This window comes from Balaenoptera musculus, chromosome 18, assembly GCF_009873245.2.
Source record: "Balaenoptera musculus isolate JJ_BM4_2016_0621 chromosome 18, mBalMus1.pri.v3, whole genome shotgun sequence".
NCBI classification, from domain to species: Eukaryota; Metazoa; Chordata; class Mammalia; order Artiodactyla; family Balaenopteridae; genus Balaenoptera; species Balaenoptera musculus.
This window is the reverse complement of record NC_045802.1, coordinates 68335947-68352824: the sequence shown is the minus strand read 5'-3', so window position 1 is coordinate 68352824 and position 16878 is coordinate 68335947. Positions and strand designations below refer to the sequence as shown.

The following is a 16878-nucleotide window of genomic DNA, read 5'->3' as shown; positions in this document are numbered from 1 at the left end:
GTGCATTTGGTCGTCCGCTTTGCATGGAAAGAGAGGTGGCCTGAGGTAATGACACCTAGGGACCCACTGGACGTGGTGAATGACTTGGTTAGGCGGTCAGGGGATGGGAAGGTAGGGGACAGGGAGGCCTGGGAAGTCCTGTGGGTCCAGCCAAGGAACAGGCATGAAGCGTGACATCTAGGTTCCAATGTTTACTGTGAACACCCAGCACAGGAGAGAGAGACAGAATGACTCGGCAGACTGACGTCAGCCAGCCTCTGTCACCGGCCATCCCAGGGCTGGCAGGTGAACAGAGCAGCCAAGATGGCCGGGAAGGAGCCCCACTGTGCATGGACCCCACTCTCTAACGTGGACTTAGCTTCCAGAGTAACAGAGAGCAGTGCTGAGCCCTGATACGTACGCCACCATCCATCAAGGAGAACCAACAGTCATAGAGCCAGGTAGACTATACTGGGCCCTTTTCAGTCTGGAAGGGGCACTGTTATGGACTGAAACATGCCCCCCCAAAACTCATAGGCTGAAGTCCCTAACCCCCAATGTGACTGTATTTGGAGACAGGGCCTTTAAAGAGGTAATTAAGGTTAGACGAGGTCATAAAGATGGGGCCCTAATCCTCCAATGGGACTGGTGTCCTTATAAGAAGAGACACCAGGAACATGCAGGCACCAAGAAAAGGCCATGTGAGGACACAGCAAGAAGGTGGTTGCCTGCGAGCCAAGGACAGTCCTCGCTAGAAACCAACCCTGACGGTATCTTGATCTTGGACTTCTAGCCTCTAGAACAATGCGGAAAAATTTGTTATTTAAGCTGCCCAGTCTGTGGTGATCTGTTAGGGCAACCTGAGTTGACTATTATAGGCAGCAATTCATTTTACCTGGAACTGACACATTTTCTGGTTATGGGGCTGCCTGCCTCTTCTGTCGCTAAGCACCACCTCTGTGGGTTGACAGAGGGCATGAGGTACTGACCAGGGTTCCAGATGACATCACATCAGACCTCAAGGCCCGCTTCCAGCAAAGAGGGCACGGCAGTGCCAAGACCACGGGATACACTGACCCTCACACAGCACGACCCAGGCGCTACCAGCTCGCCAGACCAATGGGTAGCCAGGTGAAGGTGGAGCGAGACGCCAGCCTGGAGATGGTACCCGCCAAGGACAGCGCTTGAGGCTCTAGTGTGCAGTACAGACCCTAAATCAACAACTTCACACGGGTGCTGTGTCCCCAGTAGGTGGAACACACGGCTCTTGGAAACAAGGGATGCAAGGAGAAGTGGCCCTGATTATCCTCCCTCAAGGTGACCCACTTGGGGAATCTGGGCTTCCCGTCCCACAACTCTGGATTCCGTGGTTTACAGAGCTTGGCTCACAGGAAGGGAACGCTTCCATCGGGGACAAAGCAAGAATACCGTTACATCTTAAGTTACAGCTGTTGCCCAGTCAGTTTGGGCTCTTGTGCCAAAAGACCGGCAGGCAAGGAAAGGAGTCATTATCCCGGCAGGAGCAATTAATCCTGATCATCAGGAAAAGCTATGGCCACGGGCACAAAAAGGGGAGGGAAGATCACGGGCGGCACTCGGGTGATCTGCGAGGGCATCTCTTGTACTTCCTCACCCAGTTTCTACAGTAAACAGACAAGTGCAGCAGACACAGCCGGGAAGGGCTTGGGGACCAGGGACCCAGACCCCACAGGGATGACAGCATGTGTCACTTCATCACGTAAGCCTTCCCGCCAAGGGTGGGGGACTCTCAAGTGGACAACAGACGAGGGAGATGGTCATCAGTGTATCCTCGAGACCAGCTTCAGCAGAAGGGGATGCAGTCTGTCCTGCCAACCTTCCTCTTGAAGGTTTCTCCTGGGAAAAGAGCACCACCGCAGTCTTGGAGCTGTTGCTCCGAGAACTTAAGTAAAACAAGAAGATCCAAGCAGCACGAGGGGCGGATGCTCTGGACGGATCTGGATCGGATCTGCGACCCAGATCCTCCCCCTCCTTCAGGACCAGCGCTCCATCTTCCTGCTGCGGGCACCGGATGGTTCTCAAGTAACACCTGCTCTGTGGATGGCGTGCAACTGGGGAGAGGCACCTGCAATCTGCGCCAACACCTTTCTGAATTTGGGACGACTCGGAAGGTCTCTCGCAACTCCAGGGCTTGGGCACCGTACGCCTAGCTCGGGCCTTCTTTGTGACTGGGGCTCGAAGTCGCCCTCTGCCCTTCGCCACCACTCCCCCAAAGACGCTCATCCTGCCGGCGTTCCCCGATCCACTTCACACACGAGAGTCTGCCTGGGGACACCAACCTCAGAAACACAACCTCTCATTTTGCTCATGAGCACAAGACCACAGCTACCTACCAGGGAATCTCCCCGCAGGTAGCCTGAAGGTACCTCAGTCAATATATTTCCCATCGCCTGCTCTTCTGATGTTGGTGGGATGGTGCTGTCATTGATCTCTCTCATTAGCTAAGCCAGAAACCTCAGAATCATACACGACTTCTTTCTCTCCCTCATAGCTCTGTCCAGTCTATCAGAAAATATCTATACTCATTATTACTCAGTTTTCTGGACACTGGTTATTCTGAGTTCTCATACTTTTCATTCTTCCCTCTGTTTCCTCAAAGGATCTACCTCTTCCTCCTGGCTAAATACAGGCTTAGTCTATAGCCTACATTCATCCTGGATGTGATTCTCCTACAGGACTCACCTCCCAACCCTACACACTTAATCCATGACCTGCACCTGCAGCTCTGACCTCTCCAAGAGTGATGTCTGTCCTCCATGTTCAACTACATCAGGGGCACCTTTATTGTATGTTCCAGAGTCACCTCAAATTCAAATACACCTGTAGGGAACAGCCTTCACTTCTCTCTTTTACCTGCAGACTCGGCCCATTGATAAGGGGCCCCCTTCTTCCCACCCCAGATAGAAACTCTGGGACCCACCTCTCCACTGACGTCCAGGGACATCACACCTGATTTCACTTTCCAGACCACACACGATGAAGACCTACTTCTCACACGCAATGCAGGCAGGAGATCGGGAGATGGCAGGAGAGAACAGAACTCTCTCTCACACCCCAGAGGGTAAAGGGGATGGAGACAAGAAACGAGGAACCCAATGCACTGGATCACAGAAGTGCCAAAGAAGGACCAGGTATGAGGTTTCAGCCTGACACAGAGTAACCCTGGAAAGACCAGTGTGGTGTTGGATTGTTTGGACAGAGCAGTTTTTGTGGATAAATGCTCAGTATTTCCTGACGATTAATGACAAGGCTAACAAAACACAGCATTTATCTGATCTACTTGTTGGTTGTTCCCTTGAAAATTTTCTTACCTTCATATTCTCTCCATTTCAACCAAGAAAAACCAAGAAGTTTGACATTTGCTCTTCACTCCAGAGCACACAATAATAAGCATTTTAACAGGAAGACACTGTGGCTTTTACAAGATGATAAAAACAGATAAATATCCCTTCTTGTTAACTAGGTTGGTGTTTCTCTAAGAAATTATGCTTATCTAATAGAAGTGGAGCAAGAATGTCCAGTTTGACCAGTCTTTCAGCTGCAAGTTACTTTTTTTACCTTAAAAAGAAAACACTAAGAATAGCCACTATCAGAGACCTACATTCCACTTGGAAACATGTCAAAGTATCTATGACACAATGCATAGGGATGAAATGTAGACTCTACCACACATACAGTCTCAAAGGAGAAGTTTACGCAGGCCCCTGAGTATTTCTGAATTTTCCACTGTGATTATTATCGTTTACCTGCTGCTGCCTTTGCCGCCTCACTTGTGCAAACTGTGACAGCATCAGCTGCCGGTCCAGCAGCTCCATCCTCTGCTGTCTCTGAATGTCTACCGTGGCCCCCATCCCGATTCTGGCCTCGCTGGTGGGTTCTGAAGATGAGAAGATGGGCTCAAGTGTCCAAGAACAGAACTTTGCCATCCAGCTGGGGACGCAGAGCACCTCATGAACTTGTAACATTTTGCTGTTGTAGCAGAGCCCGGAAATCTAAAAGAAAAAGAGCCCAACTGGATTGCTGAAATGTCAGAAAATGTTAAAGAACATATTTAACATAGAAATCAATAACCGCAAAACACTTCAGATGGTGTTTTCTTTCACTGTTGTAGTGTTAGGTGATAACCAGGGCTCCTATCAGGTTGCAGGATACAAAGCAGCACAAACCAACGAAAAATTGAATTTACTCAGTAAACAAATGTGTTTTTATTAAGTTAGAAGAGACAGCAAAATCCTAACTATGTAACACTCAAAGTACTGGTACAATATTGAAAAAAACAATGTTGCCTTTTAAAAAAAAGCCATGAAATATTTGATTATCTAAACACTTTCACACTGTACTACCTCTGTGGTTATTCTTATTGGCAGATGGCCATCAGAGAGAGATACTGAGAGAAAACAACTTTGATATTCGATGATGTGACCCAGCCATACAATGCAATACGTTTATCAGAAAATAAAGACTACCTAAAATGTATCTAGTGTTTTAATAACACTTTCAAGTATTTTTCCTAGATTTTAAAATCCTTGCCAATAGTTGGCAATTAACAATTCTGTTTACGAATAAGGCTATTTTTCATCTTTAAGGCAATTTATATGGTAAGATAAGTCTAAGGAGTCTCTAAGGTTTCCTAGGTAAAAATGAGAATGGCTATTCCTTTGTTAAAGAGAAATCTTTAATTTTGTGAATTTGATTCTTAGGATAAGAAGTTATTCATACCAAATTAGAACATATTTGACAAATTTCTGTCTAATAAAAGTACACTTTAATGTTTTACTAATAAAAGTTAAATTAACTAATTAGGCAAAAATTTATTGAGCATCTGCTATATACCAAGTGCTGTTCTAGGCACTTAAAGTATAGCAGAAGACAAGATAACTAAAGCCCTACTCTTACAGAGGTAATTGTGATCAATACGGAGATTGGACAGTAAACAAGCAAACACACAAAACAATTCCAGACAAGATCTATGAAGGAAATAAAATAAGGTGACTTGGAGCAAGGACCTTCTCTAGGTCGGGTGGAAGTGACACTTGAGCAGAGTTCTTAAGGATAGTGAGGTGCCAGTGATTTGATGAACTGGAGGAAGAACCTTTCAGGCAGAGAAAACAGCAAGTGCAATGCAGGAATGAGCTTGGGAGTATCCATTAGAAATCTTAGCGGAGCTATCAAGAGGGTTGTTGGATATAAAAATCTGGAACTCAAGAGAAAAGTCTGCAGAGATAAAGATTTGGGAGTCCGTGGTATAAGACTGTGTTTAAAGCAACAGGACTACAGGAGATAATGAGGGCGGGGGACGTATTACAGAGGAAAGAAGAGGACTTAGGACTGAACCCAGGGTACACCAGCATTTTGTGGATGGACAGAGCAGGAGCAGCCAGTAAAGAAATCTGAGAGGGGCTTCCAGTGAGAAGAAGGAAAACTAGGAGAGTTTAGTACCACTGAAGCTAAGAGAACCGTGTTTTAAGATGGGAATAGTCAGCTATGTCTAACGTAGCCCAGAGTTCAAGTAAGACAGAGAGAGGAAGATGACTGTTGGATTTGGCAAAATTAAGAACAGATTTGGTGCAGTGGTAGGAGCAAAAGACACACTGGAGGAGGTTGAAGAGTGAACAGAAAAGGACTTTTGGTTTCAAATAATTTCTATGCTACTTCTCTCAAAAATGGTACAAAACAGCAAAGAAAACAAAAACAGAAACAAACTTCACATTCACTGAAAGCATCTGTAATCCTCAACCATACTAACAAAATGGAAAACACACTGAGTAGTTAGAAATACTTAGCATATGAGAAGAAGGGTAAATCCAAATGAGGGAGAGGGTCCCCCCGACAGACTCAGGGATTAGAGGCACCAGGTACTGTGAAGGTGGGAGTGAAGTGGAGGATCACAGAACTCTGTGCAAGAAGCAACCCCAATTCCTCCCCTCACCCAGCAGAGCCCCTATCTACCCTCTCCCTTCTCTACAGGGAGAAGGTAAAAGCTCTGCAGGGCCTGCATCAAAGAGGCTCTGGAGTGGGTAGAGCAGGCCAACAGGGGAGGCCGGGGGCTCTACACATGTGGACTTCATACAGACAGAGAGGCCTTCCGTGTATGTCTCATAGAACTTGCAGAAGAAGACAACAGAGGAAATATAGGAAGAAGGGGACTAAATTTCAAGAGATAATAGCTGAGTTTTCCAGAATTAATAAAGAATATAGATACTCAGATTGAAAATGCAATAGTCCCAAGATGGATAACATAATGAAATTTATATCTAGATCCATTATAGTGAAACAGAGAAAGAAATCCTTAAAAGTGTGAACAAAAAAGAACAAAAGAGCGTAGCTCATTATACAAGGATAAGTCACAACCCACAGCAGTCACCCGCTGACAGCCCACCCTGAGGAGAATTCAGGGTGAAAAATCTGGATGAGGCACTCTGTGCTTTAGATAAACAGGCCCCTAGAGGGCTAGATGCATATCTCAGGAAGAATTTCAATGACCCCAGATTCTTGCACCTTCACATACAAAGAAAAGCACTAAAATTAACTTGAGATTCTGCTCTTTCTGATTGGTGGTAATCTTTGAGATGTATGCTTGACTAGATGTATTTCACAGCCAAAAAATTCATATTTATTATACTGGCGCCTCCCTTACTTCTTTGGAGCAGTTCCTCAGAGCTACAGCCCAGGCTACAGTCCTCAGTAAGACCCTGAACAAACCTTAAACTCACAACTCTTACGTTGTGCGTTTTTCTTTAAGTCAACAAAAGTAACCAGAGATCAAATACTGACTGCCTAGAGGAAGGAAAAACAATGTACTGTGAGCAGACAACAGCAACAAAAACAATGAGATACTGAGGAATAAACTTAATAAAAAATATACAAGGCCTTTATAGAAAACTAAAAAACTATAATAAGGGACATTAAAAGAACCCTCTAGTAATAAATAAAGATATCATAACATCACATCTGCGAATGGGAAGATGCAAAATTGTTAAGACATCAGTTTTCACCATATTAATATATATATTCAATATAATACAAAAGAGACTCTTGGGGTTTTTTGGTTGGAACTTAAATAACAATCCTAAAATTTGTATGGAATATTAAGGTTTAAATTTTTAGAAACATAACGTTGGGAAAAAGAAGCTGGACCCAAAAGATTGCATACATTATGATTCCACTTTGTAAATGGATCAGTCAAGTGGGAAAACCATAAAGCGAAACATGGAGGTGATGACCATCTGCGCCAGGAGAGCAGTCACAGAAGGGAGGGGCACCAAGGGCTCCAGGGGCCAGCAGTGCTCTGGCCTGCAAAGGGTTTTACGGGTGTGTCCACTTCATAGTGATTTGTTTGGCTTCATGACATTTATAGTTTATGCACATTTTGGTGTGTGTTATGTATCACAATAAAAAGATTTAAAAATAAAGAATAAATGGTCCAGAAGAGTCAAGATAATTTTTGGGAAACATAATAAGGCCTATCAGATTTCAAAGTATGCTATAACGTCTGAGTACTTACAACAGTGTGGTCCTTACGTAGAGCTACTCAAATCGACGTAAAGAGCAAGAGCAGAGAAAAAGACTCGCGTACAAGGCACCGGGTTCACAGCAGAAACGGGTGCGTTAAACGGGAAAAAAAATACACGGGCCACACGTAAGGATAAAGACAAAACAGCTCTCCCTTCCTGGCACTACACATAAATTCCCAATGGATTAAGGACACAAATATAATTTATAAAACTGTAAATCTTTCTGCACAAAATACAGAAGGAACATCTTTTTGGTACTGGGATGAGGACGGATTTTTAAATAAGAAACATAAAGCCCAAACTATAAAAGAAAACACACATTCATCTACTTTACAATTTAAAAGCTACGGTGGGGAATTTCCTTGGTGGCGCAGTGGTTAAGAATCCGCCTGCCAATGCAGAGGACACGGGTTTGAGCCCTGGTCCGGGAAGATCCCACATGCCGCAGAGCAACTAAGCCCGTGCACCACAACTACTGAGCCTGCGCTCTAGAGCCTGCGAGCCACAACTACTGAAGCCCATGCGCCTAGAGCCCGTGCTCTGCAACCAGAGAAGCTACTGCATGCCCACACACCACAACAAAGAGTAGCCCCCGCTCGATGCAACTAGAGAAAGCCCGTGCACAGCAACAAAGACCCAATGAAGCCAAAAACAAACAAACAAACAAATAAATAAAATAAAAGCTACAGTGGGCCAAAAGTTACCATAAATGCAGGGAAACACAACAAGAGCCTGGGAGAAGGTCCTTAGGATTCTTGTCCTCAGCAAAGGTAGCGTCAGAACATAAAGAAACTATCCATTCGTAAGAAAAAGACAGTCAACCCAATTTATAAAGCAGATGAAAAGGCAATTTCAGAAAAGGAAATTCAAATGTCCAACAAACACATGAAAAGATGTTTATCCTCACTTGCCTTCAGAGAAATGAAAATCTTAATTGAACAATGTTAAATATAATAAAAGTTAGCAAAAATTGAAAAATCTGGTTTCAAGTTTTCATGAGGATGAGGGGGAATTGAGAATTCTCCCACAGTCCTGAGGGAAGGCAAAGTGGCCCGACCACTGGGGAGAGCAATTTGACAATACCCAGCAGAGCTGCCAAAGGTATATTTCAGGAAATTCTCAATTGCAAAGCTCTGTGTAACAGCTAGGGAACAGTGTCCCAGGAGAGGAATGGTTAAAGAGTGGTTTATTCATCCCACAGAATACTAAACAGCAGTTAAATAAACTCGGTGTACATGTATTAACATGTTTCTAAAAAGGTATTACATATTGTATTCATCTTTTTGCAAAACTTGAAAACACAAAATGCTAGTATTTACTGCTTATGGACACATACTCATGTAGTAAGTACAGAACCACGGAGTGTGGTTTCTGCTGCAGCAGGATGATAAGGGGAGAAGGAAGGGGAGGCGTCAGGGGGCAGCACTCTCTGTAACAAATATATATATATATATGTAATAAAGAAAGAGACAGGAAGTAAATATGGCAAAAATATATAATGAATTGGAGGCGAAGAAGTAAGGATTCCTTTTCTGAGGATCTGGATAAAAAGGAAGATAGAAAATGGAGCTGTATAACAGCAAAATCACACTGATTTAGCTGAAGATAGCAAAATGTTGTTATAAATATAACAAAATATGAAAAAAAATTGATCAAATCAGAACTGTGAGATTTGAATTAAGTGAAAAGTTAAACACTTGTATTTTTTAGTCTCAAAAGCGATTGTGAGTTTGTCCATTTGTCCACAGCTGTTTTAATTTCATGTATTTGGAAAATGTTGGTGTATTTGGAAGCTGTTATTAGGCACACATACACTGACCCTTTTATCATAATAAAGAATCCCTCTTTGTTCTGAGTAATACTCACATAGAAATCTATTTTGTCTTATATTAATATGGCCATTTCAGATTTCTATTTCCATGATTAATCTTTCTTCATTCTTTTACTTTCAACCTTTTTTGTGTCTGTGTTTAAAGTGTGTCTTGTAGACCCCATATAGCACTTTCTTACTTTTAAATCCAGTCTGACAATCTCTGCCTTTTGATTAATGTGTTTACCTATTCACACTTAATATACTTACCTTGACATAGTTGAATTTTGCTGTTTGATTCTATCTCATTTGCTTTTTGTTCCTCCTTTCTTAATTCCTTTTGTGTTAAGCAAATATTTTTTAGTATTTCATTTTAATTTGTTTCATGGAATTTTGTTAGCAATATCTCATATTTTTTTCTTGTGTTTGCTCTAGGGATTACAATACACACATAAGGTGCTTAGAGTTAATACTGAATTACTTCAATTAAAATATAGGAAACTTCGGGCTTCCCTGGTGGCGCGGTGGTTAAGAATCTGCCTGCCAATGCAGGGGACACAGGTTCGAGCCCTGGTCTGGGAAGATCCCACATGCCACAGAGCAACTAAGCCCGTGAGCCACAACTACTGAGCCTGCGCATCTGGAGCCTGTGCTCCGCAACGGGAGAGGCCGCGACAGTGAGAGGCCCGCGCACCGCAATGAAGAGTGGCACCCACTCGCCACAGCTGGAGAAAGCCCTCGCACAGAAACGAAGACCCAACACAGCCAAAAATAAATTAAAAAAAAAAAATATATAGGAAACTTCAAGAGTATAATTCCATTTAACATCACCCCCATTTACTGTGCTACTTTTCCATCTTATATTATACCTATATACGTTATAAACCCATTAATACTGTGTTATTTACGCTTTATGAAATCATATACCTTTTGAAGAAATACAGAAAAAAATAACGACAGTGTATGATTGTTGCCTGTACTTAAGGAGTTCACAATTTAGTAAGGGGGTGGGTTCTTAATGGGGGGGGGGGCGTTGGTCATAGATCCCTTCAGGGAATTGATGAAGGCCTAAGGTTTTCATTCTCTAGCCCGGATCTGTCCCCTCACCATCACATATGCAGTTATGAAATTATGTGTTCAATATTAGTAGGGGCATCCTGTGAAGAACTAGGACATCCTACCCAGTAATAAACAAATGCACGACTGCAAATTCTGGCGGGGATAAAGTAGGGCTTTTGTGCTCGCTGGTTTAAAGTTCTATTCTAAGTGTTACTTATTTGAATGTATGCTCTGGAAGGGGAAGAATTTTGGTTGGTTTTGATCAGTGTTTGGCCTCTGCACCTAGAAAAGCGCCTGCTGGGAGAATCGTAAATGAATGAATAGTCCAAAAAAAACCCAAAAATGTCATCTTAGATTATTTTAAAGAAAATTGGAAAGGTGCCAGTAGACACACTTTTTTGGTCCTAAGTTCATGTTTCCCATGTGACAAAAAGGTAGAATTCACCTGTCCACGCCTCTGATACATCAGCATGACCTCAAGCTGTCAAACAAAGCGCTACTGTAAAAAAGTTTCAGGTGCTGAAATTAAAATTCATATTTTAAGGCAAGAGAAGAAAAATTTAAACATAAAATTTTCTCTGCCCATTTTGTCCTCCTCCCCCTCCTCTAGTGTGCACTGTGCATCTGCATTATGTGTTAGCCAGACCTCCCCTACGGCAGAAATACCTGCTCAACCACAAAGGTCAATCTTTCTCCTTCTGGCACCACTATGTTACTCCTCAGATGATAACACTCCTTACTCAATCCTGTAAATGGTCACAGTGACCCACCACTTGCCTTGTACACGCAGACACCTTAGGTGAACTTTATGTACAATGCCAATATATCATTTTCCTTAAAGATAGAGATTGGTGCAGAATAGACTGGTCAGACAACCTGGGGAGATACTGGGCTGCACCTTAAATCTTAGCTTAGATACTGACTTATGACCTTATTAATTTTACTGGCTATATTACTTGTATTCTGCCTATTTTACAAGATTATTGTTTTTTTGCATTACCAAATGTGTGGTAAAATACATGATGATTAGGTGACTTGAAACAACTGACCAAATATACAGTCCTATAAGATCAATGATTGTAACAATGTGACTCTAGATACGGGAAGAAGCAACAAGAGGGAACCGTTTCCTAGACCATAACAGACTAGTAAGACAGGCAGTCCAGAGGCTTTTGGCTACTGTTAACAGGGCCTAGTCCAGTAATAGCACTGAGCAGCCTATCAATGAAATCCTCCTCTGACCTGGGAATGAGTATTCCTGAGCACAGTGGGAAAAACTGGTCACGACATGCCTCCCAAACCTTAGTCAATACTAAGACTGAAAGGGAAGGGGTTGTAGAATAAACAAAGTTGCCCACCATCCAGTTCTCCAAGAATCAAGTCATTAGCCACTGCAGTCGCTGACCTACAGCACACTCTGAAAGGATTTCAAGGCGAAGTTCAGGATGAAGCACTTTGTGCTCTGGGAAAACTGACAGAACTGGCTCTTAAGACAGATATTTCAGGAGAAAATGTCATAAACTTAGTTTCTTGCATCTCTGCATACTTAGAAAAGCACTAAAACCATTAACTAAGGTATCTGCTCCTTGCAAATAGCAGTAACCTTCTACCAAGATGTGTGCTTGACTGCATGTACTCCTTCGTCAAAATCACATGTGTATCGGCCTCCCCCTTCTCTCTGTGGAACAGTTCTCAGAGCTCTCTGAAAGACTGTCTCCTGGATTATAATCCTTGGGTTGGCTCAGATAAAATTTTCCATTCTTTCTTAGATTGACTATTGATTAATTTTTTGGTCAACACAGGTATTCACACAAAGGATTAAAATATAAAGAGCTTTAAGAATTTAGTTTCCTATAAATATTTGATAATCACATCACCCTATTCTATGAGCAGATGGGGGATAAGATAAGCACATTAAATTTTACCTAAGTTATACCTCATTATTACCAAAAGCCTTGAGAGAGTATCACTTATTTATTATACTACCTTACATTTACACATTACTTTTAACTTTAATTTTCATTAACCCATAAACCCTTCTTATACTGGGACTTCTGAATGAGAGTTTTCTTGAAACCCACAGAGTTTGTGAAAAAAGAGGCTTTAAAAATAGACCACCTGCTGGGATTTGCAATGTCAAGAGGCCAGGGGAAATTCTAAGGGAGAGGTCTGGCAGGCCCTCAGAGCCCAGAAGCCCAAGATCAAGCTGAGAGGCCCAATGACAAGGGATGAAGCAGTGGCAGCGATCTCGGGCAGGCCAGGAGTCAGGGCCAGGATGCTCAGATACAGTGGAAATGAACAAGCGGGCTGTGTCTGCGAAGGGCAGGGAGAGCTGGAACCAGAGCATTCAAGCAGCGGGAGTTGGGAATCCCGGCCAGGTAAAGGGCCCCAGAGGTCAAGCAACCAGAGAGCATTCCGGACCTCTTGCAGTTGAAAGTCCAGGCCAAAGGGAATAAAGAATTTAATTTGCTGGGTGGAAACATGTGAAACTCCCTTGATTACAGAGAGTAAACCTCAACTGTCCTCTGGTCTTGTTTCGTGTTAGCATGAAACCACAGCCAGCAAAGGTGAGAAACCATGACCTGGCACCAGCACTCAGGTTTCTGTTGATCTCTTTCTCCAGTCAACTGTGGCTGAACAAAAACCCACTTGGCAAACTACACTGCCAGGGTCCTGGTGAACCAAAGTCCCAACATTCAAGAAACTTGTCACCTAATGGGACAGTAGGACAAACACAAGGGGCTGCTTTCCTAGGGGAGAGCATTGCCGTCACAAGATAAAGAGGAGCCGAGGGAACAAACGTTCCCGTGTATCTGGACCCCTTCATGCAGACTTCATGTTCACTCAAGTCCTGAGGACACCAGGCCCACTGAGGCCTCATGTATTCATTCCACACATAGTTACTGAACTTCTATAAGGTGCCACGCTGTGTTCTAAACACTGGGATACAGCAGGAGGCAAAACAAAGAAAATCCCTGCTCTAATGAACCTTACATTTTCCTGTTCCTTCTTCTTCACTGAAAAACGCTAAAGAAAGAAGGAAGGAACTTTGGAAATTACTCATTTTATTATGCAAAGAATATGTACACAAGTTAGAAATGCCCAAAGTTATTTGTGCCATTTGTGATTAATTATGAAATGACTGTTCTTTTCATGACAGAATCATGTGGCTTTAAGCACTTATTGAAAGAGTCTTGCTATCTTGTTCTTTGTCAAGTACAAAAGTGATTCAGATGAATTTCCCATAGCCCTCTTCACTTTTTCAATATTATTTTAAAGTATCTATTTAAAACACTGGGTATCCTTCTGATTCTTGAAAAGTTGAATTAGAATAGGAACAGAATTAATTAAACTAATAATAGATTATTTGTTTCTAACAAATTGTCTTAGAAAGCTGCTCTAAGCTTTTCCTTTCAGAAAATCATGCGTCAAGAGGATTAGGTTAACTGCATAAAGCAGAAAACTGCAAATAACAGTGGCTTAAATACAACAGAAATTTATTTCTCCCTCACGTTAGAAAAGCTACAACCATCTTAACTGCATTCCAGGCAGCGGGGAGAAGAAAATGAGGAAGAACAAAAGGACAAAAGGCTACTTTAAGGAGCCTTCCTAGAAGTCCCACCAATATGTATGCTTATAGCTCATTAGCCAGGATGCCAGGATTTAGTTTGATAGCCATACCTTGATGCAAAGCAAACTGGAAAATGTGATCTTTTAGTTGGAGGCCCTGCTGCCTCAAATAAGATGAAGGTTCTGTTACGAAGGAAAAAAATACATTGGGGGACAGCTAGAGTCTCCAGCACGTGGAAAAAAGCCTTAATCAAATCCTAAAATGTAAATACCTTTGAATTTCCCTTTCAACAAGGAGACCATCCCCCTTTAAACTTATATTCACTTTCATAAACTGATTCAACAACTAAAATTGAGGGGAAAACAGGCATATGTTAAAATTTGCTTCTTACATTGGACTAAAAATAATAAATTAAAAATGAATGTAAAGATCAAGAACAACTTATGCATTTACAGATAGATTCAACAGGGAAAAACGAAATCCTTTTTTATGACCAGGAACAAGGCAAGGATGTCTATTCACCACTCTTATTTAACATTATACTAGAGGTCTTACCTAGTGCAATAGGCAAGAAAAATAAAAGGCACAAATTAGAAACGAAGAAGTAAAACATATAAACCAAATATATTTCCTGATGACTTGATCATATATGTAGGAAACCATAAGAAATCCACAGAAAAGCTACCAGAAACAACAAATTCAGCAAAACTACAGGATACAATAGCAATATACAGAAATCAACTGTGTTTCTATATACAAGCAACAAACATTTGGAACAAAACAACTCCATTTAAAATAGCATCAAAACCCCACAAAAACTTAGGAATACATTTAATGAAAGATGTGGAGGGCCTGTACATCGAAAATTTAAAAACTAAAAAGGGGAATTAAAGAATTACTAGAAAAATGTAGACACATATTATGTTTATGAATTGGAAGACCCAATATTGTTAAAATAGTTGTACTAGTTATCTATTACTGAATAACAAATTACCCAAAACTCAGTGGCTTAAAACAATAAGCATTTATTACACGTACAGTTTATGTGGGTCAGAAATCTAGGAACTGCTTAGTTGGGTGGCTGTAGCTCAAGGTCTCCCATGAGGCTGCAGTTGAGATGTCAGCCTACCTGCCTTCATCTGGGACTGCTGACTGGCCCTGAAGGACCAGCTTCTAATGTGGTTCAGAAACACAACTGGCAAGTCAGTGCTGACTGCTGGCAGGATGCCATCATTCTTTGCCATGCAGACCTCTCCACAGGGCTGCTTCAGTACCCTTGTGACATGGCAACTGGCTTCCCCCAGAATGAGTGACCTGAGAGGGAGCAGGATAGAAGTAACGTGTCTCTTATCATCAGCCTTTTGGAGTCACACTCCATCCCGCCACATTCTATTCATTATAAGTGAATCGCTAAGTATAGCCCACACTCTAGAAGGGGGGAATTAAGCTCCATCTCTTGAAGTATAAAATAATTTGTGGCCATATTTTAAAATATCAAAATGGCAATCCTTCCTAACTCATCTATAGTTTCAGTGCAATCTCAAGCAAAATATTAACTGTATTTTTTCTTTTTTGAAGAAAATTATAAGCTGATTTAAAAATGCGTATGGGAAATGGGACCTAATGAAACTTCAAAGCTTTTGCACAGCAAAGGAAACCATAAACAAGACGAAAAGACAACCCTCAGAATGGGAGAAAATATTTGCAAACGAATCAACGGACAAAGGATTAATCTCCAAAATATATAAAGAGCTCATTCAGCTCAATATTAAAGAAACAAACACCCCAATCCAAAAATGGGCAGAAGACCTAAATAGACATTTCTCCAAAGAAGACATACAGACGGCCACGAAGCACATGAAAAGATGCTCAACATCACTAATTATTAGAGAAATGCAAATCAAAACTACAATGAGGTATCACCTCACTCCTGTTAGAATGGGCATCATCAGAAAATCTACAAACAACAAATGCTGGAGAGGGTGTGGAGAAAAGGGAACCCTCTTGCACTGTTGGTGGGAGTGTAAATTGATACAGCCACTATGGAGAACAATATGGAGGTTCCTTAAAAAACTAAAAATAGAACTACCATATGACCCAGCAATCCCACTACTGGGCACATACCCAGAGAAAACCGTAATTCAAAAAGACACATGCACCCCAATGTTCAATGCAGCACTATTTACAATAGCCAGGTCATGGAAGCAACCTAAATGCCCATCGACAGACGAATGGATAAAGAAGATGTGGTACATATATACAATGGAATATTACTCAGCCATAAAAAGGAACGAAACTGAGTCATTTGTTGAGACGTGGATGGATCTAGAGACTGTCATACAGAGTGAAGTAAGTCAGAAAGAGAAAAACAAATATCGTATATTAACGCATGTATGTGGAACCTAGAAAAATGGTACAGATGAGCCGGTTTGCAGGGCAGAAGTTGAGACACAGATGTAGAGAACAGACATATGGACGCCAAGGCGGGAAAACTGCGGTGGGGTGGGGATGGTGGTGTGCTGAATTGGGCGATTGGGATTGACATGTATACACTGATGTGTATAAAATTGATGACTAATAAGAACCTGCAGTATAAAAAAAAAAATGCGTATGGAAAGTCAATGTTCCTAAAATAGCTTAACCAGTTTTGAAAAAGATGAACAAAGTTGGAGTACTTATGTTACCTGATTTCAAGACTTACCACACGCAAAAGTACTCAAACAGTATGGTACTGGCATGAGAACAAACATATAAATCACTGAGATAGAAAAGAAAGTCAAGAAACAGACCCACACTGGTCAACGGACTTTCAACAAAGGTGTTAAGGTAATACGCAAAGGAGAAAAGAGTCTTTTCAACGTTGATGGAACAATGCTAGATATCTATATGAAAAAAAATACATTTCA

The 16878-nt window shown here is 41.8% G+C and overlaps 1 protein-coding gene across 1 annotated transcript in view; it reads right to left on the bottom strand.

The window, feature by feature from the left end:
* UBAC2 (UBA domain containing 2) overlaps positions 1-16878 on the bottom strand; it is a 172000-nt gene that overhangs the window by 35225 nt on the left and 119897 nt on the right. The window contains exon 7 of the mRNA XM_036831551.1: positions 3765-4010. Within this exon, the coding sequence (XP_036687446.1) occupies positions 3765-4010 (246 nt within the window). The remainder of the gene's footprint in view (positions 1-3764; positions 4011-16878) is intronic.